This window comes from Rhinoraja longicauda, chromosome 17 (genome assembly GCF_053455715.1).
Source record: "Rhinoraja longicauda isolate Sanriku21f chromosome 17, sRhiLon1.1, whole genome shotgun sequence".
In the NCBI taxonomy this organism is placed as follows: domain Eukaryota; kingdom Metazoa; phylum Chordata; class Chondrichthyes; order Rajiformes; family Arhynchobatidae; genus Rhinoraja; species Rhinoraja longicauda.
Genome location: NC_135969.1, coordinates 44213166 through 44240264, shown reverse-complemented (window position 1 = coordinate 44240264; position 27099 = coordinate 44213166). Strand labels below are relative to the sequence as shown.

The window sequence follows — 27099 nt, the reverse complement described above, 5'->3', positions numbered from 1 at the left end:
GTTGGGCAGAGACCCTTCTTCAGACTAGGAACTGTGTCTTACTTGCTGTTTCTTGGAAATCTCGTTGGACACGATTTTTGCGGAGTCGAGGATTTTAATGGCGCTCTCGTCTTCCAGAATGTTCCCCTCCGACCCCTCGAGGGTCTCCAGGATTTTGTCCTCGATCTCCTTCAGCTGCTTCTTGTTGGACGCAGACTGGACGATCAAGGCGTTGCGTTCGTGCTCCAGCTCAGGCCTGGCGCGGGGCGGGGAGGGAGAGAGAGATGTGGTTAACACCTCAGCAACTCCTGGCTGCACCGAGCTGTCAACATGAAGAGTCCACACCTCCCTCCCCAACCAAAGCCAACTAAACTCACACCTCAGCAACTCCTGCCTGCACTGAGCTGTCAACATGAAGATTCTACACCTCCCTCCCCAATCAAAGCCAATTAAACTCACACCTCAGCAACTCCAGACAGTGTAGGTCCGGGCACTGTAGGTTCAGGCAGTGTAGATCCGGAAGTGTAGGCCCGGACAGTGTAGGTTTGGACAGTGTAGGTTTGGACAATGTAGGCCCGGACGCTGTAGGTCCAGGCAGTGTAGATCCGGACAGTGTAGGTCTGGAGGCCTGGGCGCGGCCTAACGTAAGTTGTGTAGCAACCCACCTCCCGGCCCGGGCGGCCGCCATTGGTGGAGCGGGAGCACGTGGCCGCTGGCTGGGTGAGGTCATGTGGGGCGCGGGGTGGTGATGTCACCTTGTCCCTTATTTTTGAGTGAGATACTTGGCAACCCCTACACGCCACTATGGTATCTGCCTCTACCACCACCCTGGCAGTGCGTTCCAGGCCCCCACCACCCTTTGTGTACAAAAAAATCACTGTGCACGTCTCCTTTAAACTTTGCCCCTCTCACCTAAAACTTAGTATTTGACCATCTAGTATTTGATTTTTCCAGTTGCAAAAAAACTGCAGTTGCTGGTTAAAATCAAAGGTAGACAAGACATAAAGTGCTGGAGTAACTCAGCGGGTCAGGCAGCATCTTCAGACCCTTCTTCAGACTGATGTCAGGGGAGGGGGCAGGACAAACCCACACAGGTGACGGGGAGAAGGTACGAACTCCGTACAGACAGCCCCCGTAGTCAGGATGGGACCTGGGTCTCCGGCGCTGTGAGGCAGCAGCTCTACCCGCTGCACCAGGATGCTTTAATGAAGTCAGAAGATTAATTATAATTTTGGGAAGAGCGTGCTGTGTAAAAGGCCCTCGCTTACCTCTCCTTAGCAACAACAATCCCCAACAACTGGTCCTCCAGCCCCTCGGGGGTAATCATGAAATTGAGCAGAGACACCTTTGTTGCTAGTTCTGGCAGGTAGTGCGGATTTCTCAGCTTTGTTGTAATATAAAGACGGAAATCCATTGAATACTCCATGATGGCATCACCGAGTTTAATAGAGTCCACGCCAGCTGGAACAATAAACACATTTGTGGGGATCTCTTTACGAGCTTCGTTACCAAAGAAGACAAACAAGGTGGAACTAACTAACACGGAGAGCGGTGTGATGCAAACCTTGCAGATACGCGGCAGGGGAGGCTGGACAATGATGCAGGTACGCGGCAGGGGAGGCTGGACACTGATGCAGGTACACGGCAGGGGAGGCTGGATAATGATGCAGGTATGTGGCAGGGGAGGCTGGACAATGTGTGGGAGGCAATGGAGCAAGGAGTGGATACCTTGTTTAAAAGGTTGATGCAGGTGAGGGGTGGAAACTTTGTTTAAAAGGTGGATACAGGTGAGGGGTGTGGATACCTTGTTTAAAAGGTGGATGTAGGTGACGGGTGGATGCCTTTTGTAGATTCAGGTGAGTGGGTAAATACATTGTGTAGATACAGGTCAGGTGTCTGGACACCTTGTTTAAAAGGTTGATACAGGTAAGGAGAGGTTGATACATTGGGTAGATACAGGTGTGGGGTGTGTATCTACCTTGTGCAGGTACAGGTGGGGTGTGCATCTACCTTGTGCAGCTACAGGTGGGGGTGTGTATCTACCGTGTGCAGGTACAGGGGGGGTCTGCATCTACCTTGTGTAGGTACAGGTGGGGTGTGCATCTACCTTGTGCAGGTACAGGGGGGTGCACAGGTGGGGTGTGCATCTACCTTGTGTAGATACAGGTGGGGTTTGCATCTACCTTGTGTAGGTACAGGTGGGGTGTGCATCTACCGTGTGCAGGTACAGGTGGGGTGTGCATCTACCGTGTGCAGGTAGAGGTAGGGTGTGCATTTACCTTGTTTAAAGGTCTGTTTGAGCAGCAGTGGCTCCAGTGAAGGGTCCAGTTCCTCAGCCACGTTCTCCAGCAGCAGGGGCGTGCCGAACTGCATGCAGTTCTCCAGGGTGCGCATGTAGTCCAGGTCGGTCAGTTTGATAATACTCAGCTTGTTATCCCGCTCTGAATTTCTCACCCACTTATTAGCCTGTCCTTGTGGGTCAATCATCAACGGCCTGAACGCAGCAGAATCAAAATATATAGTCATTCATCCTTTCCAACTTGAATGAACACGTTTCACTTAGGGGTGCCAACTATCCCACTCCCAAATACGGGACAAGGTGACGTCAGCGCCCCGCGCCCCACGTGACCTCACCCAGCCAGAGGCCATGTGCTCCCGCTCCACCAATGGCGGCCGCCCGGGCCGGGAGGCGGGTTGCCACGCAACCTCCATCAGGCGGCGCCCGGGCCTCCGGACCTAGACTGTCCGGAGCTAAAATGTCGGGACCTAAACTGACGGGGCCTACAGTGTCGGGGCCTACAGTGCCACCCGGGCCTACAGTGTCGGGGCCTACAGTGTCGGGGCCTACAGTGTCGGGGCCTACAGTGTCGGGGCCTACAGCATTGGGGCCTACGGTGCCACCCGGGCCTACAGTGTCGGGGCCTACAGTGTCGGGGCCTACAGTGTCGGGGCCTACAGTGTCAGGGCCTACAGCGTCCAGGCCTACAATGTCGGGGCCTACAGCGTTGGGGCCTACAGTGCCACCCGGGCCTACAGTGTCGGGGCCTACAGTGTCGGGGCCTACAGTGTCGGGGCCTACAGCGCCACCCGGGCCTACAGCGCCACCCGGGCCTAATACGGTACAAGGGTGGTCCCATACAGGACAAACATTGGGGCCTACAATGCCACCCTGGTTAGCCTAGAGTGCCATCTCTAGTTTAGCGTTTAGAGATACAGCGCAGAAACAAGTCCTTTGGTCCACCGAGTCCGCGCCGACCAGCGATTCCTGCACATTAACGATATCCTACATAATTTACACATACACCAAGCCAATTAACCTACGAACCTGCACGTCTTTGGAGTGTGGGAGGAAACCGAAGATGTCGGAGAAAACCCACGCGGGTCACGGGGAGAACGTACAAATGCCGTACAGACGGCACCCGTAGTCGGGATGGAACCCGGGTCTCCGGCGCTGCATTCGCTGTAAGGCGGCAACTCTACCGCTGCACCACCGTGCTGTGAGGTTAATACTCACCACCGCCTAGAGTTACTGACAATCACCCCGTTATCGATTGAGAAGCTGTCCGTGGGTAGCCCAGCGATATTCCAGGCCCGGATGATAATGGGGTCGCCCAGCGTCTTGCTCAGGGAAAATTCACCTGACGACGGGATGCTTTTAGACTGGGAGCAGAGGACAAACAGAGTCGTTAGTGCAGGCCGTTCAAGGACAAATACAGATAGTCTAAAGAAAACTCTCGGAAGAGGTGGAGACCCTTCTTCCCGGTGTAGGAAGAAAACTGCAGACGCCGGTTTAAATCGAAGGTAGACACAAAATGCTGGAGTAACTCAGCGGGTCAGGCAGCATCTCGGGAGAGAAGGAATGGGTGACGCTTCTGGTTGAGAAGAAGGGTCTCGACCCGAAACGTCACCCATTCTTTCTCTCCAGAGATGCTGCCTGACCCGCTGAGTTACGCCAGCTTTTTGTGTCCAGCCAAGATTGAATGGCGGAGTAGACTTGATGGGCCAAATAGCCTAATTCTACTCCTATTCCTGATGACATGACAAGGGTAATGGGAAATGAGTGTGAGGTGAGTGGGGAGGTGAACATAGGAGGTTGGGGTGAGCAAGGGAGGAATTGGGGGCATTACTTGAAGTTGGAGAGAAGTCATAGAAACATAACCCGCTGAGTTACTCCAGCACTCTGTGAAACGTCACCTATCCATGTTCTCCACAGATGCTGCCTGACCCGCTGTTACTCCAGCATCTTGTGTCTACCTTCTTCCCTGTGGTTTACAACCCCTCCCCCTTCTGTCATGGGGTAGACTGAGACCGACCCCCTCTCCCCAATCTTTGCACATCCCCCAATCCTTCCCACTCGTCACTTTAATTCCATGTTTCATGTATCTTGTGTTTTATGACTGCTGGCAGCTCAAGTTCCCTCCTGGGTTAAATAAAACTCCATCGTATCACACCGTATAAATAAAACTCCCATCAAAACTTCTTTTTTCAAATCGCTGTGTAGATACATGGCATGTAAAAGACACTTGTGAAGGAAGGAACTGCAGATGCAGATTTAAACCCGAGACAGACACAAAGTGCTGGAGTAACTCAGCGAGACAGGCAGCATCTCTGGAGAATGGATATTTAAGGCAGAGTTAGATGGATTCTTGATTAGTGCGGGTGTCAGGGGTGATGGGGAGAAGGCATGAGAATGGGGTTAGGAGGGAGAGAAAGAATTTAGAAGGATGAGGGGAGATCTTATCAAAACATATAAGATTATTAAGGGGTTGGACATGTTAGAGGCAGGAAACATGTTCCCAATGTTGGGGGAGTCCAGAACAAGGGGCCACAGTTTAAGAATAAGGGGTAGGCCATTTAGAACTGAGATGAGGAAAAACTTTTTCAGTCAGAGTTGTGAATCTGTGGAATTCTCTGCCTCAGAAGGCAGTGGAGGCCAATTCTCTGAATGCATTCAAGAGAGAGCTAGATAGAGCTCTTAAGGATAGCGGAGTCAGGGGGTATGGGGAGAAGGCAGGAACGGGGTACTGATTGAGAATGATCAGCCATGATCACATTGAATGGCGGTGCTGGCTCGAAGGGCCAAATGGCCTCCTCCTGCACCTATTGTCTATTGTCTAACTCAGCGGGACAGGCAGCATCTCTGGAGAATGGATATTTAAGACAGAGATAGATGGATTCTTGATTAGTGCGGGTGTCAGGGGTTATGGGGAGAAGGCAGGAGAATGGGGTTAGGAGGGAGAGAAAGATCAGCCATGATTGAATGGCGGAGTAGACTCGATGGGCCGAATGGCCTAAATTCTGCTCCTATCACTTATGACCTTATGAACTTATGAAAATACAAAACTGCATTCCAATTGTTGGCAAACTCAGTCTGTATAGTTCAGCTGAAGGTTGCCAGAATAGCTGCCTGACGACATGCGTGCTAGTACCTTGCAAATAGTGGTCCAGTCGACGATGCACTCGTGACGGAACGCTGCAGTGAACGCTCCCAGGTACGCGATCACCCCTGCTGACACCAAGATATCTCCGGTCAGGTTATCGTAGACCAGCTGGAGGTCATCGGCTGCCTTCGACCACCTGCAGGCAAACACGACGTCAGTAACGCACAGACCACACGTACGGTCAAGGAATCAGACGGCCATCTCCACACGGCAAAGTGGCAAGCGAAATACTCGCGTCTCAACAATATGTATACCGATCAGCCAAAACATTATGACCACTGACCGGAGAAATGAATAACTTTGGCTATCTTGTTATAATGGCACCTGTCAAGGGGTGGGATATATTAGGCAGCAAGTGAACAGTCAGTTCGTGAAGTTGACATGTTGGATGCAGGAGAAATGGGCAGGAGTAAAGACCTGAGCGACTTTTTGACAAATTGTTATGGCCAGACGACTGGGTCAGAGCATCTCTGAAACGGCAAGGCTTGTGGGGTGCTCCCGGTCAGCAGTGGTGAGTACCTACCGACAGTGGTCCGAGGAGGGACAAACCACAAACCGGCGACAGACAGGGTGTTGGGCGCCCAAGGCTCATCGATGCGCGAGGGCAACGAAGGCTATCCCGTCTGGTCCGAACCGACAGAAGGTCGACTGTGGCACAAGTCACAGAAAAGTTTAATAGTGGTCATGGGAGGAATGTGTCACAATACACAGTGCATCGCACCCTGCTGCGTATGGGGCTGCACACGGAGGACCAACAGCATATTAGGCAGGTGGTCATAATGTTTTGGCTCATCAGGTCATAATGTTTTGGCTGATCGGTGTGTGTGTATATATATATATATATATATATACCACAAAGGGTGGTGGATGTATGGACCAGAGGAGGCTGCCAGAGGAGGTAGTTGAGGCAGGGACTATCCCAATGTTTAAGAAACATTTACAGGGGTACATGGATAAGACAGGTTTAGAGGGATATGGGCCAAACGCAGGTAGGTGAGACTAGTGTAGATGGGGCATGTTGGCCGGTGTGGGCAGGTGGGACTAGTGTAGATGGGGCATGTTGGCTGGTATGGGCAGGTGGGACTAGTGTAGATGGGGCATGTTGGCCGGTGTGGGCAGGTGAGACTAGTGTAGATGGGGCATGTTGGGCGGTGTGGGCAGGTGAGACTAGTGTAGATGGGGCATGTTGGCCGGTGTGGGCAGGTGAGACTAGTGTAGATGGGGCATGTTGGGCGGTGTGGGCAGGTGAGACTAGTGTAGATGGGGCATGTTGGCCGGTGTGGGCAGGTGAGACTAGTGTAGATGGGGCATGTTGGCCGGTGTGGGCAGGTGAGACTAGTGTAGATGGGGCATGTTGGGCGGTGTGGGCAGGTGAGACTAGTGTAGATGGGGCATGTTGGCCAGTGTGGGCAAGCTGGGCTGAAGGCTCAGTTTCCTCGCTGTATCACTCTATGACCTAACCTTGACTTTTCTCCCCCTAATCCTCCAATGAGTTTTGCTGCTCTCTCCAACTTCTTGGCACACAGGTCCACTTGAAACTCCAGCAGTGCCTTCTCCTCAGTCTTGTCCAGAAAGGTCTTTTTCAGATCAGCGAGATGATCTTCCACGTCCTTGAGTTCCGCACGCTTCTGGTTCAGAATCTCCATGGTCTCGGCCAAGGACCTTTGTGCCTCATTTAAACGAGCCTTCTTCGGGGCAACGACCTACAATGACAAATCACTCTCATTTCCGATCACAATATCATCTGCAGTTTACAAAAAGATGCAAAAAGTGCTGGAGTAATTCAGCGGGTCAGGCAGCATCTCTGGGGAACATGGATAGGTGACGTTTCACACAGTGTTGGAGTAACACAATAGACAATAGGTGCAGGAGGAGGCCATTCGGCCCTTTGAGCCAGCGCCACCATTCAATATGATCATGGCTGATCATTCCCAATCAGTACCCCGTTCCTGCCTTCTCCCCATACCCCCTGACTCCGCTATCCTTGAGCTCTATCTAGCTCTCTCTTGAATGCATTCAGTGAATTGGCCTCCACTGCCTTCTGAGGCAGTGAATTCCACAGATTTACAACTCTCTGACTGAAAAAGTTTTTCCTCATCTCCGTTCTAAATGGCCTACCCCTTATTCTTAAACTGCGGCCCCTGGTTCTGGACTCCCCCAACATTGGGAACACGTTTCCTGCCTCTAACGTGTCCAACCCCTTAATAATCTTATATCTTTCGATAAGATTCCCTCTCATCCTTCTAAATTCCAGTGTATACAAGCCTAGCTGCTCCAGTCTTTCAACATACGACAGTCCCGCCATTCCGGGAATTAACCTAGTAAACCTACGCTGCACGCCCTCAATAGCATGAATATCCTGACTCAGCGGGCCAGACAGCATCTCTGGAGAACATGGATAGGTGACGTTTCAGGAGGGGACCCATCTGAAGGGTCTCGAACCGAAATGTTACCAGAGTCCGATGAAGGGTCCCACCCAAACCTTTGCCGATCCTTCTTCTCCAGAGTTGCTGCCTGACCCGCTGAGTTACTCCAGCATTTGTGTCCTTTTGTGTATTAATCAGCATCTGCAGTTCCTTATTTTTAACATCTGGGTGTCAGGGGTTATGGGGAGAAGGCAGGAGAACGGGGTTAGGGGGGAGATAGATCAGCCATGATTGAATGAAGGAATAGACCTGATGGGCCGAATGGCCTAATTCTCCTCCTATTACTTATGACCTTATGATCTGCTATATTTGGAGTTAGAGAGGAACAACACAATGGCAAGAAGCAATGAATTTAAATTTGCTACCAAGAGAATAACGAGAAACTCTCGCGAGTATTCTATTATCTGCTTAGAAAACCAAGTTAATTACTCAACACACGGCAACAAAGTTAATACCGCGATATTCATGAGCCATGCTGAAGAATTAGAAATGTTATAATTTGGAACTATCCAATTTACAGAAAGCAGATTAACATAAATTCCCATTATCAAAACTGCAAAAATGCTGCAAATAACAATTGTATTGTTGCGTTTCGGGACATAAGGCAACAAAACTCTCGTAACTCTAGACAGCCACAACCTTTCCCCCAGATTGGAAATGACCAACATTAGAGGGCAGTTATACAGTGAGAGGGGTAACGTTTCACGGAGATGTGTGGGACAAGTTTATTAAACCAATTATTATTGTTTGGTGGGGGCCTGCAAATGTGCTGCCATGGACAGCGGTGGAGGCTGATGTGATAGTGGTGTTTAAGAGGCTTTTAGATAGGCACATGGAAGGGCAGGGATATGGATCATGTGCAGTCAGATGAGATCAGTGTAACTTGACATCATGTTCGGCACAGATATTGTGGGCAGAAGGGCCCATTCCTGCGCTGTCATGAAACATGCTCTATGATATTTAGTTTATTATTGACACGTGTACCGAGAGTTAGGGTTAGGGTTGGGGTCAGTGTAGTGAAAAGCTTTTTTTTGTTGCGTGCTATCCAGTCATCAAAATGATTGCAATCCAGATAATAAAGGTAGACACAAAATGCTGGAGTAACTCAGCGGGTCAGGCAGCATCTCTGGAGAGAAGGAACGGGTGATGTTTCAGGTCGAGACCCTTCTTCGGACTGACGTCAGGGGAGGGGGCGGGACAAAGAAAGAATGTAGTCTAGAGACAGGAAGACTAGTGGGAGAACTGGGTAGGGGGAGGGGATAGAGAGGGAAAGCAGGGACTGCCTGAAGTTAGAGAAGTCTCTTCCCCTCCCCCTTCCCAGTTCTGCCAGTCTTCCCGTCTCCACCTATATCCTTCCCGCCCCCCTGACATCAGTCTGAAGAAGGGTCTCGACCCGAAACATCACCCATTCCTTCTCTCCCAGATGCTGCCTGACCTGCTGAGTTACTCCAGCATTTTGTGATACCTTAGAGCAGTCAGTGTTCATACCGCTGGGGTGTAAACTGCCCAAGCGAAATATGAGGTGCTGTTCCTCCAATTTGCGCTGGGCCTCACTCTGACAATGGAGGAGGCCCAGGACAGAAAGGTCAGATTGAATCCAGATATTTATCCTTGCATTATTAATTTTGCCAAAGATGACAAATGCTAATGTTTTAATGTTTAATGTTTTATTCTTATTTGTTCACTGTATGTCGTGATGTTACTTGTGAGCAAAGCACCAAGGCACGTTCCTTGTAGGTGTACATACTTCGCTAATAAGATGTATTAGATGTAACAGGAAGGCCCTGCAGAGAGTAGTGCGTTCGGCTGAATGCACCATGGGACCTACACTCGTCCCCCTGCAGGACCTATACATCAGGAGGTGCAGATCCAGAGCAAGCAACATTATGAGGGACCCCTACCACCCCAGCAACGGACTGTTCCAGCTGCTACGGTCAGGCAAACGCCTCCGCTGTCATGCTGTGAAAACAGAGAGGATGAGACGGAGTTTCTTCCCACAGGCCATCAGGACTGTTAACTATTATATCTCCAGGGACTAAATTTTCTTTTCTGTATTGATTTTAATTTATATGCTGCAATTGTAATTTTTTTGCCCAATCCGCAGGCATTGCCACTTTCATTTCACTGCACTTCGTGTATGTATATGTGACAGATAAACTTCACTTGACTTGACTTGATGTATTCAATTCAACTCAACTATGTGAGGGGTGTGTTACTGCAGAGGCGTGAGGACAGTACCTTGGCCACGCGGTCGTACACCTCCATGGCAAGAATCCACTTGCACAGTCCTTCCGCAGCGGATGACGCCTTCACCACCTTCTGCGGGTCGAAGTCGGGATTGGTGAGGTACTCGGCGCGGATCTTTTGCATGACCGCTACCTGTGCGGGTGGAATTAGCACAGTGCACATCACATCCTTCACAGGAAGGCCGGCAGAATGCAAGGTTAACATTACCCCATTAAAAACACTTTGAGTAGGAAAAAATCTTCACAGAAAATAGGTGCAGGAGGAGGCCATTCGGCCCTTCGAGCCAGCACCGCCATTCATTGTGATCATGGCTGATCATCCACAATCAGTAACCCGTTCCTGCCTTCTCCCCATATCCCTTGATTCCGCTAGCCCCTAGAACTCTATCCAACTCTCTTTTAAATCCATCCAGTGAATCGGCCTCCACTGCCTTCTGTGGCAGAGAATTCCACAGATTCACAACTCTCTGGGTGAAAAAGCATAACATGTTTCTCATGCCGCGAGTTCATTCATTCCTCTGTCGTTTGGGTGTGCACCTCATTGTTCTTCCCCTCCCCTAAATAACAACAATGGTGTTTTACTGCGGGTACAGAGGCTCGATAATTGAAAAATCTGTTGCCCACCAGGACTGAGATACAGATTAAAATGATGCAGATAAAATTTAATATATCAAAGTTCAATAATGTTTCCATACGACAGGACAGTCAGGAATCTTCGGCCCACAATGTCCGTGCCGACTACGGTCGCCAACTGTCCCGCCCTTGTCCCGTATTAGGCCCGCGGGCCGCTGTAGTCCGGGACAGTGTAGGCTAACGGAGTGTGTTCGGGGAGCGGGGCCGAGTTTGTTCGCCTAAAGGAGGTTGCGTACCAACCCGCCTTCCGGCCCGGGCGGCCGCCATTAGTGGAGCGGGAGCACGTGGCCGCTGGATGGGTGAGGTCACGTGGGGCGCGGGGCGGTGACGTCACCTTGTCCCGTATTTGGGAGTGAGATAGTTGGCAACCCCTAGTGCCGAACACGATGCCAAGTTAAACTAATCCCCACCGCCTGCACGTGATCCATATCACTCTCTTCCCTGCATATGCACGGGCCTACCTACAAGCCTCTTAAACGCCACTATCGTACCTGCCTCCACCACCACCCCTGGCTTGTGTGTTCCAGGCACCCACAACCCCTGCTCTGCACATGGCTTTTAAACTTTGCCCATCTCACCTTATAGCCCTGTCCTCGAGTCGTTGACTTTCACACCCTTCATAACCCTATTAATTGCCTACTGGATAACACTGACAAATCACAACATATCTTAGCTCATACAAAATATCGCAGTGCACAATCATATCTCATTCCTGGAGAGAAGGAACGGGAGACGTTTCGGGCCGAGACCCTTCTTCGGACTCTTTCTTTGTCCAACTTCTTTGTCCAAAGAATGGTCTCGACCCGAAACGTAACCCGTTCCTTCTCTCCAGAGACGCTGTCTGTCCCGCTGAGTTACTCCTGCATTTTGTGTCTATCTTTGGTGTAAACCAGCGCCTGCAGTTCCTTCCTACACATATCTCATGATAGTTAAGGGCGCCCAGGAATGAAAACAAAAAAGTGCAAGGGGCAAAATCAGCGAAAGCTTACCGGAATATTGTCCTTGTCGAACTCCCTCAAATCTCGCAGGAAATTCATGTCACCCAACAGCTTCTTGCTGGGGCCCCAATAATCTAAAATCTTCAAAACAAATCAAACAACAACATTGTAATGATCAATAGGCCATATTCTTCACATTACTGCCAGTTAGAATGGCACTGGACATAATACATGAAGTTCAGTTTAGTTTATTGTCACGTGTACCGAGGTACAGTGAAAAGCTTGTGTTTGCGTGCTGACCAGTCAGCGGAAAGACAACACATGATCACAATCGAGCCGTCCGCAGTGTGCAGATACAGGATAAGGGAATAAGGTAAACTTTGCTCATTCCATTAGTTCCAAAAATGTTGGCTTCAGGACAGCACTCAACTTCTTAGTTTAGAGATACAGCGCGGAAACAGGCCCTTCGGCCCACCGGGTCCGTGCCGACCAGCGATCCCCGCACATTAACACTATCCTATACCCACTAGGGACAATTTTTACATTTACCAAGCCAATTAACCTACAAACCTGCACGTCTTTGGAGTGTGGGAGGAAACCGAAGATCTCGGAGAAAACCCACGCAGGTCACGGGGAGAACGTGCAGATGTGGATGTGGTGTACCTCGACTTTCAGAAAGCCTTAGACAAGGTCCCACATAGGAGATTAGTGGGCAAAATTAGTGCACATGGTATTGGGGGTAGGGTACTGACATGGATAGAAAATTGGTTGACAGACAGAAAGCAGAGTGGGGATAAATGGGTCCCTTTCAGAATGGCAGGCAGTGACTAGTGGGGTACCGCAAGGCTCGGTGTTGGGACCGCAGTTATTTACAATATACATCAATGACTTGGATGAAGGGAATAAAAGTACCATTAGCAAATTTGCCGATGATACAAAGCTAGGTGGCAGTGTGAACTGTGAGGAAGATGCTATGAGGTTGCAGGGTGACTTGGACAGGTTGTGTGAGTGGGCGGATGCATGGCAGATGCAGTTTAATGTGGATAAGTGTGAGGTTATCCACTTTGGTGGTAAGAATAGGAAGGCAGATTATTATCTGAATGGTGTCAAGTTAGGAAAAGGGGACGTACAACGTGATCTGGGTGTCTTAGTGCATCAGTCACTGAAAGGAAGCATGCAGGTACAGCAGGCAGTGAAGAAAGCCAATGGAATGTTGGCCTTCATAACAAGAGGAGTTGAGTATAGGAGCAAAGGGGTCCTTCTGCAGTTGTACAGGGCCCTAGTGAGACCGCACCTGGAATACTGTGTGCAGTTTTGGTCTCCAAATTTGAGGAAGGATATTCTTGCTATTGAGGGCGTGTAGCGTAGGTTAATTCCCGGAATGGCGGGACTGTCATATGTTGAAAGACTGGAGCGACTAGGTTTGTATACACTGGAATTTAGAAGGATGAGAGGGGTTCTTATCAAAACGTATAAGATTATTGAGGGGTTGGACACGTTAGAGGCAGGAAACATGTTCCCAATGTTGGGGGAGTCCAGAACCAGGGGCCACAGTTTAAGAATAAGGGGTAGGCCATTTAGAACAGAGATGAGGAAAAACTTTTTTAGTCAGAGTTGTGAATCTGTGGAATTCTCTGCCTCTGAGGGCAGTGGAGGTCAATTCTCTGAATACATTCAAGAGAGAGCTAGGTAGAGCTCTTAAGGATAGTGGAGTCAGGGGGTATGGGGAGAAAGCAGGAACGGGGTACTGATTGAGAATGATCAGCCATGATCACATTGAATGGCGGTGCTGGCTCGAAGGGCCGAATGGCCTACTCCTGCACCTATTGTCTATTGTCTAACTCAGTACAGCCAGCGCCCATAGTCGGGATGGAACCCGGGTCTCCGGCGCTGTGAAGCAGCACCTCTACCGCTGCGCCACCGTGCCGCCATGCGTATGAATGCTTTACTGCTCGGGGCTTCACCTTCTCCCCAGTTCCAGACGGGTCGTTGATCCTCTCTGGCTTTATCAGTTTCATCACACAAATTGCGGCCATCACCAGCTTGACGCCCTGCGGAGGATTCTTCATCGATTTCACTATCGTGATGTCCGATGGCTGAAATACAAAGAAAAGGTACCGCTCAGCTTATAATCAATTCAAGCAGAAAGATTTAATTTAAATTGTTTCCAAACTAAATGCATTTTAAGAAGTAGTAACAATGAAATGCTGATGCAGGTTTTCCAAGAAGTGCTGGAGTAACTCAGCGGGTCAGGCAGCATCTGTGGAGAACATGGATAGGTGATGTTTCACAGAGTGCTGGAGTAACTCAGCGGGTCAGGCAGCATCTGCGGAGAACATGGATAGGTGACGTTTCACAAAGTGCTGGAGTAACTCAGCGGGTCAGGCAGCATCTCTGGAGAACATGGATAGGTGACGTTTCACAGCATCTCTGGAGAACATGGATGGGCATCATTGATAGAAATAGAGCCTACATTGCAAAGGTGAAGGTGGATGTCATATTGAGGGGAGCCTAGATCACGGGTCTGTTTCAGCAGATCAAGGGGTGTTAAGGGTCATACAATGCACAAACCAAAAGAACAGGTTGGCACGATGGCGCAGCGGTAGAGTTGCTGCCTTACAGCGCCTGGGTTCGATCCTGACTACAGGTGGTGCCTGTGTTATCTATATACGGGAGTTTGCACGTTCTCCTGGTGACTATCCATGTTCTCCAGAGATGCTGCCTGACCCGCTGAGTTACTCCAGCATCTTGTGTTTGTGTTGTGCGTCAGTGGTAAAGCCGTGGGTTTGTGATTCACATGGACTGTGCGACGTACCTTGAGGGTATCCAGGGCAGAAAGGGCAGCCTCCAGAGCGGGAATGGCCTCTGCTAGCTCACTCTCACACTCGTTCTTTAAGGCCTGGGCTTCAGTGGCTTTCTCAGTCGCTGCTTCCTCATCGACTTTCACAACTTTGCTCTTTGCTTCCACTTCCGCTGATTCCACCTCAATCACCTGGGGAAGGACACAGCATACTGTTGGCCATTCAGTGGACAGTAGGGTTGCCAACTATCCCGCAGTAGCTGGGACATCCCGTATTTTGGGCTAAATTGGTTTGCCCTGTACGGGACTGCCCTTGTCCCTTATTAGGTCTGGGGGCGGGGCGCTGTAGGCCCGGACGCTGTAGGCCCGAACGCTGTAGGCAGCAGATCCACCCCAGGGCAGAGCCTGCCAGAGGATGTGCCGCCGAGAATAGAGGAGGGGCCGGTGAGGGGGGACCGCCGTGAGGGGGGGGGGGGGGGAGAACAAAGGTGGACCTGCCGCGGGACACTTTGTAACTTTGCCAACGCCCTTTATGTGTTTTGCATATATCGGGTATGCAAAACAAAGAATCCCACCGTGACTTGTCACATGTGACAATAAAGTATTCATTCATTCCTTCATTCATTCATTCTTCCATTCATTCATTCATTCCTTCAATCACTCATTCATTCTTCCATTCATTCCTTCATCCATTCATTCATTCGTTCATTGTTCCAGAGTGTATCTGCCCATTACCTTCATCATGTTGGCATTTTCCACTTTCGCTGTTTCCAGTTTGGGCTGCAGTTCCACCAGCTCCTTCTTCATCTCGCCCACCTGCACAAGTAGGACATCAAATGCTCAGTTGAACTTGAACACACAACTGCTGAACATCTGCTCCAGTTCCATCATGGCAGGGTGGTGCCAGAGGGTGGCCTCTGCCCTTCCCTGAGGAAGGATCGACCACCAGCCGATACAATCACTCTGCTCTTCTAACTCGCTGGGTGAATTTGCCCGACACATCAGGGATAACTTACAGAGCCCAGTTAATCTACAAACCCGCACGTATTGGAGCAAGGAGGTCCTACAGCAGTTGTACAGGGCCCTAATGAGACCACACCTGGGGTACTGCGTGCAGTTTAGGTCTCCTAATTTGAGGAAGGACATTCTTACTATTGTGGGAGTGCAGCGTAGGTTCACCAGGTTAATTCCCGGGATGGCGGGACTGACATATGATGAAAGAATGGGTCGACTGGGCTTATATTCACTGGAATTTAGAAGGATGAGAGGGGATCTTATAGAATCGTATAAAATTCTTAAGGGATTGGACAGGCTAGATGCAGGAAAAATGTTCCCAATGTTGGGGGAGTCCAGAACCAGGGGTCACAGTTTAAGAATAAGGGGAGGCCATTTAGGACTGAGATGAGGTAAAACTTTTTCACCCAGAGAGTTGTGAATCTGTGGAATTCTCTGGATGTATTCAAGAGAGAGCTAGATTTAGCTCTTAGGGCTAACGGAATCAAAGGATGTGGGGAGAAAGCAAGAATGGGGTACTGATTTTGGATGATCGGCTATGATCATATTGAATGGCGGTGCTGGCTCGAAGGGCTGAATGACCGACACCTGCACCTATTTTCCATGTTTCTAACTCCGTACAGACAGCACCAGTAGTCAGGATGGATCCCGGGTCTCTGGCGCTCTGAGGCAGCAACTCTACCGCTGCACCACCCTGTTCTAATCTGCACTTTCTCTGTAACTGCAACACTTTATTCTGAAGGGTTCCGACCCGAAATGTCACCGAAACGATTTCTCCAGAGATGCTACCTGTCCCACTGAGTTACTCCAGCACTTTGTGTCTGCCGTCCATGTAGACCTGCATCTGCGGTTCCTTCCCACACACTATATTCTGCATTCTCTTTATTTTACTCTATGCTGCACGGTGGCGCAGCGGTAGAGTTGCTGCCTTACAGCGAATGCAGCGCCGGAGACTCAGGTTCGATCCTGACTACGGGCGCCGTCTGTACAGAGTTTGTACGTTCTCCCCGTGACCTGCGTGGGTTTTCTCCGAGATCTTCGGTTTCCTCCTACACTCCAAAGACGTGCAGGTTTGTAGGTTAATTGACTGGGTAAAATGTAAAAATTGTCCCTAGTGTGTGTAGGATAGTGTTAATGTGCGGGGATCGCTGGGCGGCGCAGACTCGGTGGGCTGAAGGGCCTGTTTCCACGCTGTATCTCTAAATCTAAATCTAAATTGCATAGCCTGGTGATCCATGGAATGCCTTGCCTGCAGAGCAGCAAGACTAAGCATTCCCACGGCATCTCTCTGTACACGGGCGGTCACGGTGGCGCAGCGGTAGAGTTGCTGCCTCACGGTGAATGCAGCGCCGGAGACCCGGGTTCGATCCCGACTACGGGCGCCGTCTGTATGGAGTTTGTACGTTCTCCCCGTGACCTGCGTGGGTTTTCTCCGAGATCTTCGGTTTCCTCCCACACTCCAAAGACATACAGGTTTGTAGGTTAATTGGCTTGGTAAATGTAAACATTGTCCCTAGTGGGTGTAGGATAGTGTTAATGTGCGGGGATCGCTGGGCGGTGCGGACTCGGTGGGCCGAAGGGCCTGTTTCCGCGCTGTATCTCTAAACTAAACATGACATTAATATACCCATAGACCAAAAAAGAGCAGATTCTATTTCAAATGCAACTCACGGATACGAAGGAGCAAAGATTTGTGTGCAGAAAGGAACTGCAGACGCTGGTTTAAACCGAAGACAGACACAAAGTGCCAAGTAACTCAGCAGGTCAGGCAGCATCTCTGGAGAGAAGGAACAGCTGACGTTTCGGGTCGCAGACTCTTCTGCAGACTGAAAGTAGAGGTGGGGGGTGGGGAACTGGCGGTGAGAAAAGGCCAGAACAAATCAGGGCCGGCAACAGATGACCAAGGAAGGGTGGAGCCCACAATGGTCCATTGTTGGCTGGGGTGGAGGTGATAATGAGAGGGATACAAGGATGCGAACAGTGGGACTAGTGGGATGCCTGGGGTGGGGGAGGAGTGGGAATGCAGGGGTTACCTGAGGTGTGTGAGATTGGAGTGTGTTTATGTACCGTGCGTGGCCTCACCTGTGACTCTGCAAACGCCAGTTTGTCCAGTCCGTTGGTGTACCTTTTCTTGGCTTTTATCACGGTGTCGCGCTGCTTGGTCAGGAGCTGGCGGAACGCAGCGATCAGCTCCAGGTACGAGGTGGGCGTGACGTAATTGTGGCGGTTCAGCTCTTGAAGAAACCTACAGTCGGCAAATATTGCTTCCCATTTGTTACAATCCTTAAAAGATAATTCATCACATCCCGAGAGGACTGAGTAACCCCTGCCCCAAACCCCTCTGTTCTTTTGTGAGGGAAGGAACTGCAGATGCTGGTTTTAGACCGAAGATAGACACAAAGTGCTGGAGTAACTCAGCGGGACAGGCAGCATCTCTGGAGAAAAGGAATGGGTCGAGACCCTTCTTCAGAAATCTCCGCCCAGAAATGTCTCCGCAACTCCAGTCACCAAACCTCTACATTGGAAAGCTGCTAGTTGCCAAAGACTAGAGATGGATAAATAAAACACTTGCCCAGAAATAACTATTATATAAATATACCATCGACTGTATAAAGAAGATAGACACAGAGTGCTGGAGTAACTCAGCGGGTCAGGCAGCATCTGTGGAGAACATGGATAGGTGACGTTTCAGAGTGCTGGAGTAACTCAGCGGGTCAGGCAGCATCTGTGGAGAGAAGGACCGGGTGATGTTTCGGGTCGAGACCCTTCTTCAGACCGGCACTCCACAATGTTGCCGCTTTCCCCTCTCGGCAAAGCTGCAGTGGGAGGCCGGCTCAGCTACATCAACAGGGCTGTCCTCTTTATACGGAGACACAAGGAACTGCAGATGCTGGAATCTTGAGCACAACACAGAGTGCTGGAGGGGCTCAGGAGGTCAGGCAGCATCTGTGGAGGAAATGGACAGGCGACATTTTGGGTTGGGACCCTTCCTCAGACTGATGAAGGGACCTGGCCTGATACGTCATCTCTCCATGTTCTTCACAGATGCTGGCTGACCTGCTGAGTTACCACAACACTGTGGCATGAGAAATGGGGAACTTTCTGCACAATTACACACGATATTTCCCAATTCAAATCTATCCGATTTTTACTAAAAGCCTAAAGCTTTCAAGTCTAACAATACATTCTATGTCAATATATTTAAATTATTAAACATGAAACCTTCTAAACAAAAAGTAAGCATGACACGGGCCCACCGCCCATTTTCCTGCCCCCTTGGTTCCACAGCCTTTCTGGATTGTCCGTGTTGCCGACCAACAGTGGTCCTGGACCCGAGAGGAATCCAACTAAGGTTGCCAACTTCCTCACTCCCAAATACAGGACAAAGGGTGACGTCACCGTCCCGCACCCCACGTGGCCTCACCCAGCCAGCGGCCACGTGCTCCCATCTCCACCAATGGTGGCCGCCCGGGCCGGGAGGCGGGTTGCTACGCAACCTCCGTTAGGCGAACACACTCGAACCTGCACCCCGAACGCAGACACTCCGTTAGGCTACACTGTCCCGGCCTACAGCGGCCCACGGACTACAGTGACCAGGCCTACAGCGGCCCATGGTCTACAGTGACCAGGCCTACAGTGGCCCATGGCCTACAGTGACCAGGCCTACAGCGGCCTGCTGACCTACAGTGTCCGGGACTACAGCGGCCCATGGCCTACAGCGTCCGGGCCTACAGCGCCCACCCCGGGCCTAGAGTGTCTGGGCCTACAGCGGGCCTAATACAGGACAAGGGCGGTCCCGTATGGAACAAACCAATTTAGCCCCAAATACGGGATGTCCTGGCTAATACGGGACAGTTGGCGACCCTAAGTCCAGCAGTACCGGAATGTTCCGCCTAGGCCGCTGAGGGAGGGGCTGTGGGAATGGATGTGCCGGCTCCGGCTGGGCCGGAGTTCCAGCGCCCCGGCCGCAGGGGGCAGATTCCACCCGCCCACCGGTCAGCCGCGGAAACCCCGATGAGGTGGAGATCGGCCGCCGGGGGGTGGGGGGATTTCAAGCGCCCTCTCGTAATTTTGTCCGGATTAAAGGAGGTGCCGGACCATCAGTTGCCGGACAATCAGTGGTGGAGTTGTATCTGCAAGCAACAGAATAATGAAAGGCCTGGATAGAGTGGATGTGGAGAGGATGTTTCCACTAGTGGGAGAGTCTAGGACCAGAGGTCACAGCCTCAGAATTAAAGGACGTTCCTTTATGAAGGAGATGAGGAGGAATTTCTTTAGTCAGAGGGTGGTGAATCTGTGGGATTCTTTGCCACAGAGGGTCGCGGAGGCCAAGTCAGTGGATATATTTAAGGCAGAGATAGATAGATTCTTGATTAGTGCGGGTGTCAGAGGTTATGGGGTGAAGGCAGGAGAATGGGGTTAGGAGGGAGAGATAGATCAGCCATGATTGAATTGAAAGGTGGAGTAGACTTGATGGACCAGACAGCCTAATTCTGCTCCTACAACTTATGATACAAACTTACTTCACGGACAGTTTTTTAACAGACGTGTGGAAGAATTTACAAATAGGGACAATTTCGGCTCGTTCAAAGTCTGTCAAGTCCAGCGTCTCCAGAAAGCTGTTGGCAACACGTTCCAGGGCATCTTCAGGCCAAGGCTGCCCAGAAAAAAATAAAATCAATAAATCATTATTAAATCATTTTTCTTAAACGTTTAATTATTAAAAGATTTATTGAAACATTAATAAATAATCGAAGATAGACACAAAATGCTGGGAGTAACTGAGTGGGCCAGGCAGCATCTCTGGAGAGAAGGAATGGGTGACGTTTCGGGCCGAGACCCTTCTGCAGACATTCTTCTTGAAGAAGGGTCTCTCCAGAGATGCTGCCTGACCCGCTGAGTTACTCCAGCACTTTGTGTCTATATCTTCGATTTAAACCTGCATCTGCAGTTCTTTTCTACACATTAATAAATAATTTATCATCCCCAGGAAAGAAATCCCGTGACATCGGAGGTGTACAAAGGTGTTGGATTGTGAAGTGCACAGTGCCCCCCCCCCCCCTTGAGCTTTGTCAGGAACCTTACATCTGTGTCCTCTGGCTGCTAACATCCCTTATTTCATCAAAGCTTTGGGGATCAGTTTATAGTTTAGTTTAGTTTAGAGATACAGCGCGGAAACAGGCCCTTTCAGCCCACCGGGTCCGCGCCGACCAGCGATCCCCTCACATTAACACTATCCTATACCCACTAGGGACAATTTTTACATTTACGCAGCCAATTAACCTACAAACCTGCACGTCTTTGGAGTGTGGGAGGAAACTGAAGATCCGGCGCTGCATTCGCTGTAAGGCAGCAACTCTACCGCTGCGCCACCGTGCCGCCCAGTAGTTACAGAGACAGTGCGGATTCGAGGTGCACACGGTGTTACTGGAGTTACTGCGTGTGCGTGTCTGTGTGTGCATGTCTGTGATGATGTTAACGAGGTGTACGTGGGCGTGTGTGCGCGGGTCACCTGGAACCAGTCGATAGTGCAGCAGTTGATGAGGGAGGGGAACTGCCGCAAGCGGTTGCGGAAGGCGTCTCCGATGGGACTGAAGGCCACCACCACGTGCAGGTTCTCCCGGCACCGGCTCACAAAGAAGGCAAACAGCGCCAGAGGACTGAACTCCGCGTGCTTGTTCCCCGCCTGGGCAGCTGGCCGCACCCCCTGCAACAACAACAACAACAACACACTGTTCACAACAACACTGCTCACAGCAACACACTGTTCACAACACACTGTTCACAACACACTGCTCACAGCAACACACTGTTCACAACACACTGCTCACAGCAACACACTGTTCACAATACACTTTTCACAACACACTGCTCACAACACACTGTTCACAACACACTGTTCACAACAACTACACACTGCTCACAACACTGTTCACAGCAACACACTGTTCACAACACACTGTTCACAACAACACACTGCTCACAACAACACTGTTCACAACACGCTGCTCACAACACTGTTCACAACAACACTGTTCACAACACACTGTTCACAACAACACTGTTCACAACAACACTGTTCACAGCAACACACTGTTCACAACAACACTGTTCACAACAACACTGTTCACAACAACACTGTTCACAACACACTGTTCACAACACACTGTTCACAACAACACACTGTTCACAACACACTGTTCACAACAACACACTGCTCACAACAACACACTGTTCACAACACACTGTGCACAACAACACTGTTCAGAACACACCGCTAACAACAACACACCACTCACATCACCCAGCAACACACTGTTCACAACAACACTGTTCACAACAACACTGTTCACAACACACTGTTCACAACAACACTGTTCACAACACTGTTCACAACACACTGCTCACAACAACACTGTTCACAACAACACTGTTCACAACACACTGTTCATAACAACAACACTGTTCACAACAACTGTTCACAACAACACTGTTCACAACAACACACTGTTCACAACACACTGTTCACAACAACACTGTTCACAACAACACACTGTTCACAACAACAACAACACTGTTCACAACAACAACACACCGCTCACATCACCCAGCAACAGCTCCTTCCCCGTTGTTTGCACACTACAGGTGCTCCTCAACTTATGATGGGGTTTCGTTCTGAGAAACTCATCATAACTCATCAAAGCAAAGAATGGGGATAAATGGGTCCCTTTCGGAATGGCAGGCAGTGACCAGTGGGGTACCGCAAGGTTCGGTGCTGGGACCCCAGCTATTTACGATATACATTAATGACTTAGATGAAGGGATTAAAAGTACCATTAGCAAATTTGCAGATGATACTAAGCTGGGGGTAGTGTGAATTGTGAGGAAGATGCAATAAGGCTGCAGGGTGACTTGGACAGGTTGTGTGAGTGGGCGGATACATGGCAGATGCAGTTTAATGTAGCTAAGTGTGAGGTTAATCACTTTGGAAGTAAGAATAGAAAGGCAGATTATTGTCTGAATGGTGTCAAGTTAGGAAGAGGGGATGTTCAACGAGATCTGGGTGTCCTAGTGCATCAGTCACTGAAAGGAAGCATGCAGGTACAGCAGGCAGTGAAGAAAGCAAATGGAATGTTGGCCTTCATAACAAGAGGAGTTGAGTATAGGAGCAAAGAGGTCCTTCTACAGTTGTACCGGGCCCTGGTGAGACCGCACCTGGAGTACTGTGTGCAGTTTTGGTCTCCAAATTTGAGGAAGGAAATTCTTGCTATTGAGGGCGTGCAGCGTAGGTTCACTAGGTTAATTCCCGGAATGGCGGGACTGTCGTATGTTGAAAGGCTGGAGCAATTAGGCTTGTATACACTGGAATTTAGAAGGATGAGGGGGGATCTTATTGAAACATATAAGATAATTAGGGGATTGGACACATTAGAGGCAGGAAACATGTTCCCAACGTTGGGGGAGTCCAGAACAAGAGGCCACAGTTTAAGAATAAGGGGTAGGCCATTTAGAACGGAGATGAGGAAGAACTTTTTCAGTCAGAGAGTGGTGAAGGTGTGGAATTCTCTGCCTCAGAAGGCAGTGGAGGCCAGTTCGTTGGATGGTTTCAAGAGAGAGCTGGATAGAGCTCTTAAGGATAGTGGAGTGAGGGGGTATGGGGAGAAGGCAGGAACGAGGTACTGATTGAGAATGATCAGCCATGATCGCATTGAATGGCGGTGCTGGCTCGAAGGGCTGAATGGCCTACTCCTGCACCTATTGTCTATTGTCTATAAACCGAAAATATCGTATGTTCAAATGCATGTAACACGCGTGATCACGTGGCCGGGAGCGAGCGGCAGCTCAGTACACCATCGCAAAGTCGAACTATGGCAAGTGAAAGCATGGGAGGCCGGGGAGCACCTGTAGTTAACTGTACAACTGTCGTGGGGTAGACTGAGACTGGCTCCCCTCCCCCCCCCGCCCCATCCCAATCTTTGCACATACAAAGACTGTTCACAAGGCAGCAACTCTACCGCTGCTTCACCGCTGCTCCACAGTCCTCCCGTAAGCCAGGGTGTAGTCCCGATCTTCCAACCTACCTCATTGCGGGTGTTGGTTTTTTTCCTCTGGATCTGTAACGCTGTAAAACTATATTCTGCACTCTGATATTCTTCTCTTCCCTTTACCTGTTGTACTGGCAGCGTGACTGTTCGCGTGTAGTATGATTTGATTTAATTGGATAGCACAAACATAAAAGCTTTTCTCTATATCGCAGTACCATTGACAGTAATAAACTAATACCACTTTTTTTTTAACAAAACATACTTTAGCGATACAGCATGGAAACAGGCCCATCGGCCCACTGAGTCCGTGCCGACCAGCGCTCATTAGCACTATCCTACACACACTGGGGACAATTTACAATTTTTACTGAAGCCAATTAACCTACAAACATGCACGTTTTTGGAGTGTGGGAGGAAACCGGAGCACCCGGAGAAAACCCAAGCAGTTCACGGGGAGAACGTACAAACTCCGTACAGACAGCACCCGTAGTTGGGATGGAACCCGAGACTCTGGCGCTGTGGACAGGTGCGGTGTAGGTGTGCTGTGGACAGGTGTGCTGTGGACAGGCGTGCTGGAGCAGATTTGGGGGAGGGGACACAGATGCCACTATGGACAATTGCTGACGGAACTCATGTTTGACACAAAGAATTGGTAGAGGGTAGAGCCGCTGCCTCACCGCACCAGTGACTCAGGTTCGATCCTGACCACAGGTGCTGTCTACGTGGAGTTTGCACGTTCTCCCTGTGACCGCATGTGTTTCCTCCGGGTGGTCTGGTTTCCTCCCACATCCCAAAGACGTGCGGGTTTGTGGGTTAATTGCCCCTCTGTAAATTGCCCTCAGTGTGTAGGGAGTGGATGAGAAAGTGGTATAACACGGAACTAGTGTGAACGGGTGATCGATGGTCAGCGTGGACCCGGTGGGCCGATTTCCATGCTTGGTACCCTTCTTTCCCTACCCAAACGTCACCTATCCATGTTCTCCACAGATGCTGCCTGACCCGCTGAGTTACTCCAGCACTCTGTGAAACGTCACCTATCCATGTTCTCCACAGATGCTGCCTGACCCGCTGAGTTACTCCAGCACTTTGTGTCTTTTTTTGTGTAAACCCGTATCTCTGGTCCCTTTGCATCCACAGGCATGTCAATTGTTTCCGGCTTTGTACCTCCATGATCTCCTGCTTCTCGTCAGGTGCAAAGAGATTCGCCACTTCGCCGGTGTTGAGCAGACTGTCCACGTCTTCCAGGAAAGCCTCGTCCTTGATCTGCGTGTCCGTGATCAGGAACACGGTGGGGTGGCCCCTCATCCCCGCACTCCGCAGCAGGTTCTGGCAGCACAAGCACACAACCATCAGGGTGCAGGTACACCACCGGGGGGGGAGGAGGGGGAGAAGGGGGGAGGAAGAGGGGGAGGGGGAAGGGGCAGGGGGGGAGGAGGGCAAGGCGGGAAGGGGGGAAGAGGGAAGAGGGGGAAGAAGGGGGGAAGGGGAAGAGGCGGGAGAAGGAGGGAAGGGAGGAAGGTGGAAGGGGAAGGGGAGGAGGGGGAAACTAAATTTGAATGGGGACGGGGAAGAGGGTGTAGGAGGGAAGGGGAGAAGGGGGGAAGGGGGAGAAGGGTGGAAGGTGGAGGGGGGAGCGGAGGAGGGGGAAAAAAAGAAATTTTAAAGATAATTAAATAAATTAATAATAATAATAATAATAATAATAACAACATTCGGGAAGGCACAGTGATATAAAATGGTGACGGCTGCAATGGGTCTTCAAGGCCAGCTGCAGCTGAGACTCTGAGATGCACCAATACCTGTTGCCTCTTGCACATGGACTCAGTGGGCTGTTTCTATACATCCTGTACTGAAGCAGGGATTGTATTTATGTTAGGCAATCATCTGACTGATCTGTATGCAATAAAATAATTTCACTGTGCCTCGGTGCACATGTTAATTTTGTTTTAGTTTCAGTCGAGTTTAGTTTATTGTCACGTGTGCCGAGGTACAGTGAAAAGCTTTTGTTGCATGCTAACCAGTCAGCGGAAAGACAATACGTCATTACAAAGATACGTGATAAGGGAATAACGTTTAGTGCAAGGTAAAGCCAGCGAGGTCAGATTAAAGATAGTCCAAGGGTCACCAAAGAGGGAGATGGGAGGTCAGGACCGCTTTCCAGTTGCGGTGGGATGGTTCAGTTGCCTGGAAACAGGTGGTGAATCTGTGGGATTCTTTGCCACAAAAGACTGTGGAGGCAAAGTCTGTGGATATATTAAAGGCAGAGACAGATAGATTCTTGATGGGTGTCAGGGGTTATGGGGAGAAGGCAGGAGAATGGGGTTAAGAGGGAGAGATAGATCAGCCATGTTTGAATGGCGGAGTAGACCTGATGGGCCAAATGGCCTCATTCTACTCCTATCACCTATAACCTTATGAACAGCTGGGAAGAAACTGTCCCTGAATCGGAAGGTATGCGATAGTGAGGGTCTCACTATGACCAATGATGCTGCCTGACTTTGCCTGGCAGCCAGTTATCTTATTCAGACCAGGAAGGATATTCTTGCTATTGAGGGTGTGCAGCGTAGGTTTACTAGGTTAATTCCTGGAATGGCAGGACTGTCTTATGTTGAAAGACTGGAGCGACTATGCTTGTATACCCTGGAATTTAGAAGCATGAGATGGGATCTTATCTTATCAATGTTGGGGGAGTCCAGAACCAGGGGCCACAGTTTAAGAATAAGGGGTGGGCCATTTAGAACTGAGATGAGGAAAAACTTTTTCAGTCAGAGAGTTGTAAATCTGTGGAATTCTCTGCCTCAGAAGGCAGTGGAGGCCAATTCTCTGAACGCATTGAAGAGAGAGCTGGATAGAGCTCTTAAGGATAGCGGAGTCAGGGGGTATGGGGAGAAGGCAGGAACGGGGTACTGGTTGTGGATGATCAGCCATGATCACATTGAATGGCGTGCTGGCTCGAAGGGCCGAATGGCCTCCTCCTGCACCTATTGTCTATTGATGATAAAGGTGGATGAAGGAACTGCAGATGCTGGTTTAAACCGAAGATAGACCCAACACAGGCAGCACCTCTGGAGAGAAGGAATGGGTGAGAGTTTCGGGTCGAGGCCCTTCTTCAGACTGGTTAGGGACGAGGGAAAGCATGAAAGGAAGCATTGAGACCAAGGGCGATTCTGACCTTCAAGTCCTCTCGCCATTCGTTTATCCCGTAGGCCTTGGAGATTTCCGGCTGGAAGATGTTCATCTTGGCCATGGAGGTGGCCAAACGGGTCAGAGACTGGCGGCCGCTGCCACCCACGCCCACCAGCAGAGCGTTACCCCGTGCCTGCTTCAGCACCCGGCAGATCCGGGACAGATGTTCCAGCACGTACCTGCCGGCAAGTTTAGTTTAGTTTAGCTTAGAGATACAGCGTGGACAGCGGCCGTTTGGCCAAGGTTGCCGGGACATCACGTATTTTGGGCTAAATTAGTTTGTCCCGTACGGGACCGCCCTTGTCCCGTATTAGTAGGGTCGCCAACTTCCTCACTCCCAAATAAGGGACAAAGGGTGACGTCACCGCCCCGCGTCCCACGTGACTTCGCC

At 50.2% G+C, this 27099-nt stretch overlaps 1 protein-coding gene across 1 annotated transcript in view; it reads right to left on the bottom strand.

Moving 5' to 3' along the window:
- The window catches only part of dnah12 (dynein, axonemal, heavy chain 12), a 129998-nt gene that overhangs the window by 24027 nt on the left and 78872 nt on the right, over positions 1-27099 (bottom strand). The window contains exons 43-58 of the mRNA XM_078413765.1: positions 26695-26887; positions 24687-24848; positions 20990-21184; positions 20001-20134; positions 17560-17722; positions 15199-15279; positions 14479-14655; positions 13628-13759; positions 11715-11804; positions 10085-10225; positions 6882-7123; positions 5409-5556; positions 3494-3639; positions 2259-2473; positions 1248-1440; positions 43-235 (exon numbers count right to left, since the gene is read on the bottom strand). Of these exons, the coding sequence (XP_078269891.1) occupies positions 43-235; positions 1248-1440; positions 2259-2473; positions 3494-3639; positions 5409-5556; positions 6882-7123; positions 10085-10225; positions 11715-11804; positions 13628-13759; positions 14479-14655; positions 15199-15279; positions 17560-17722; positions 20001-20134; positions 20990-21184; positions 24687-24848; positions 26695-26887 (2605 nt within the window). The remainder of the gene's footprint in view (positions 1-42; positions 236-1247; positions 1441-2258; positions 2474-3493; positions 3640-5408; positions 5557-6881; positions 7124-10084; positions 10226-11714; positions 11805-13627; positions 13760-14478; positions 14656-15198; positions 15280-17559; positions 17723-20000; positions 20135-20989; positions 21185-24686; positions 24849-26694; positions 26888-27099) is intronic.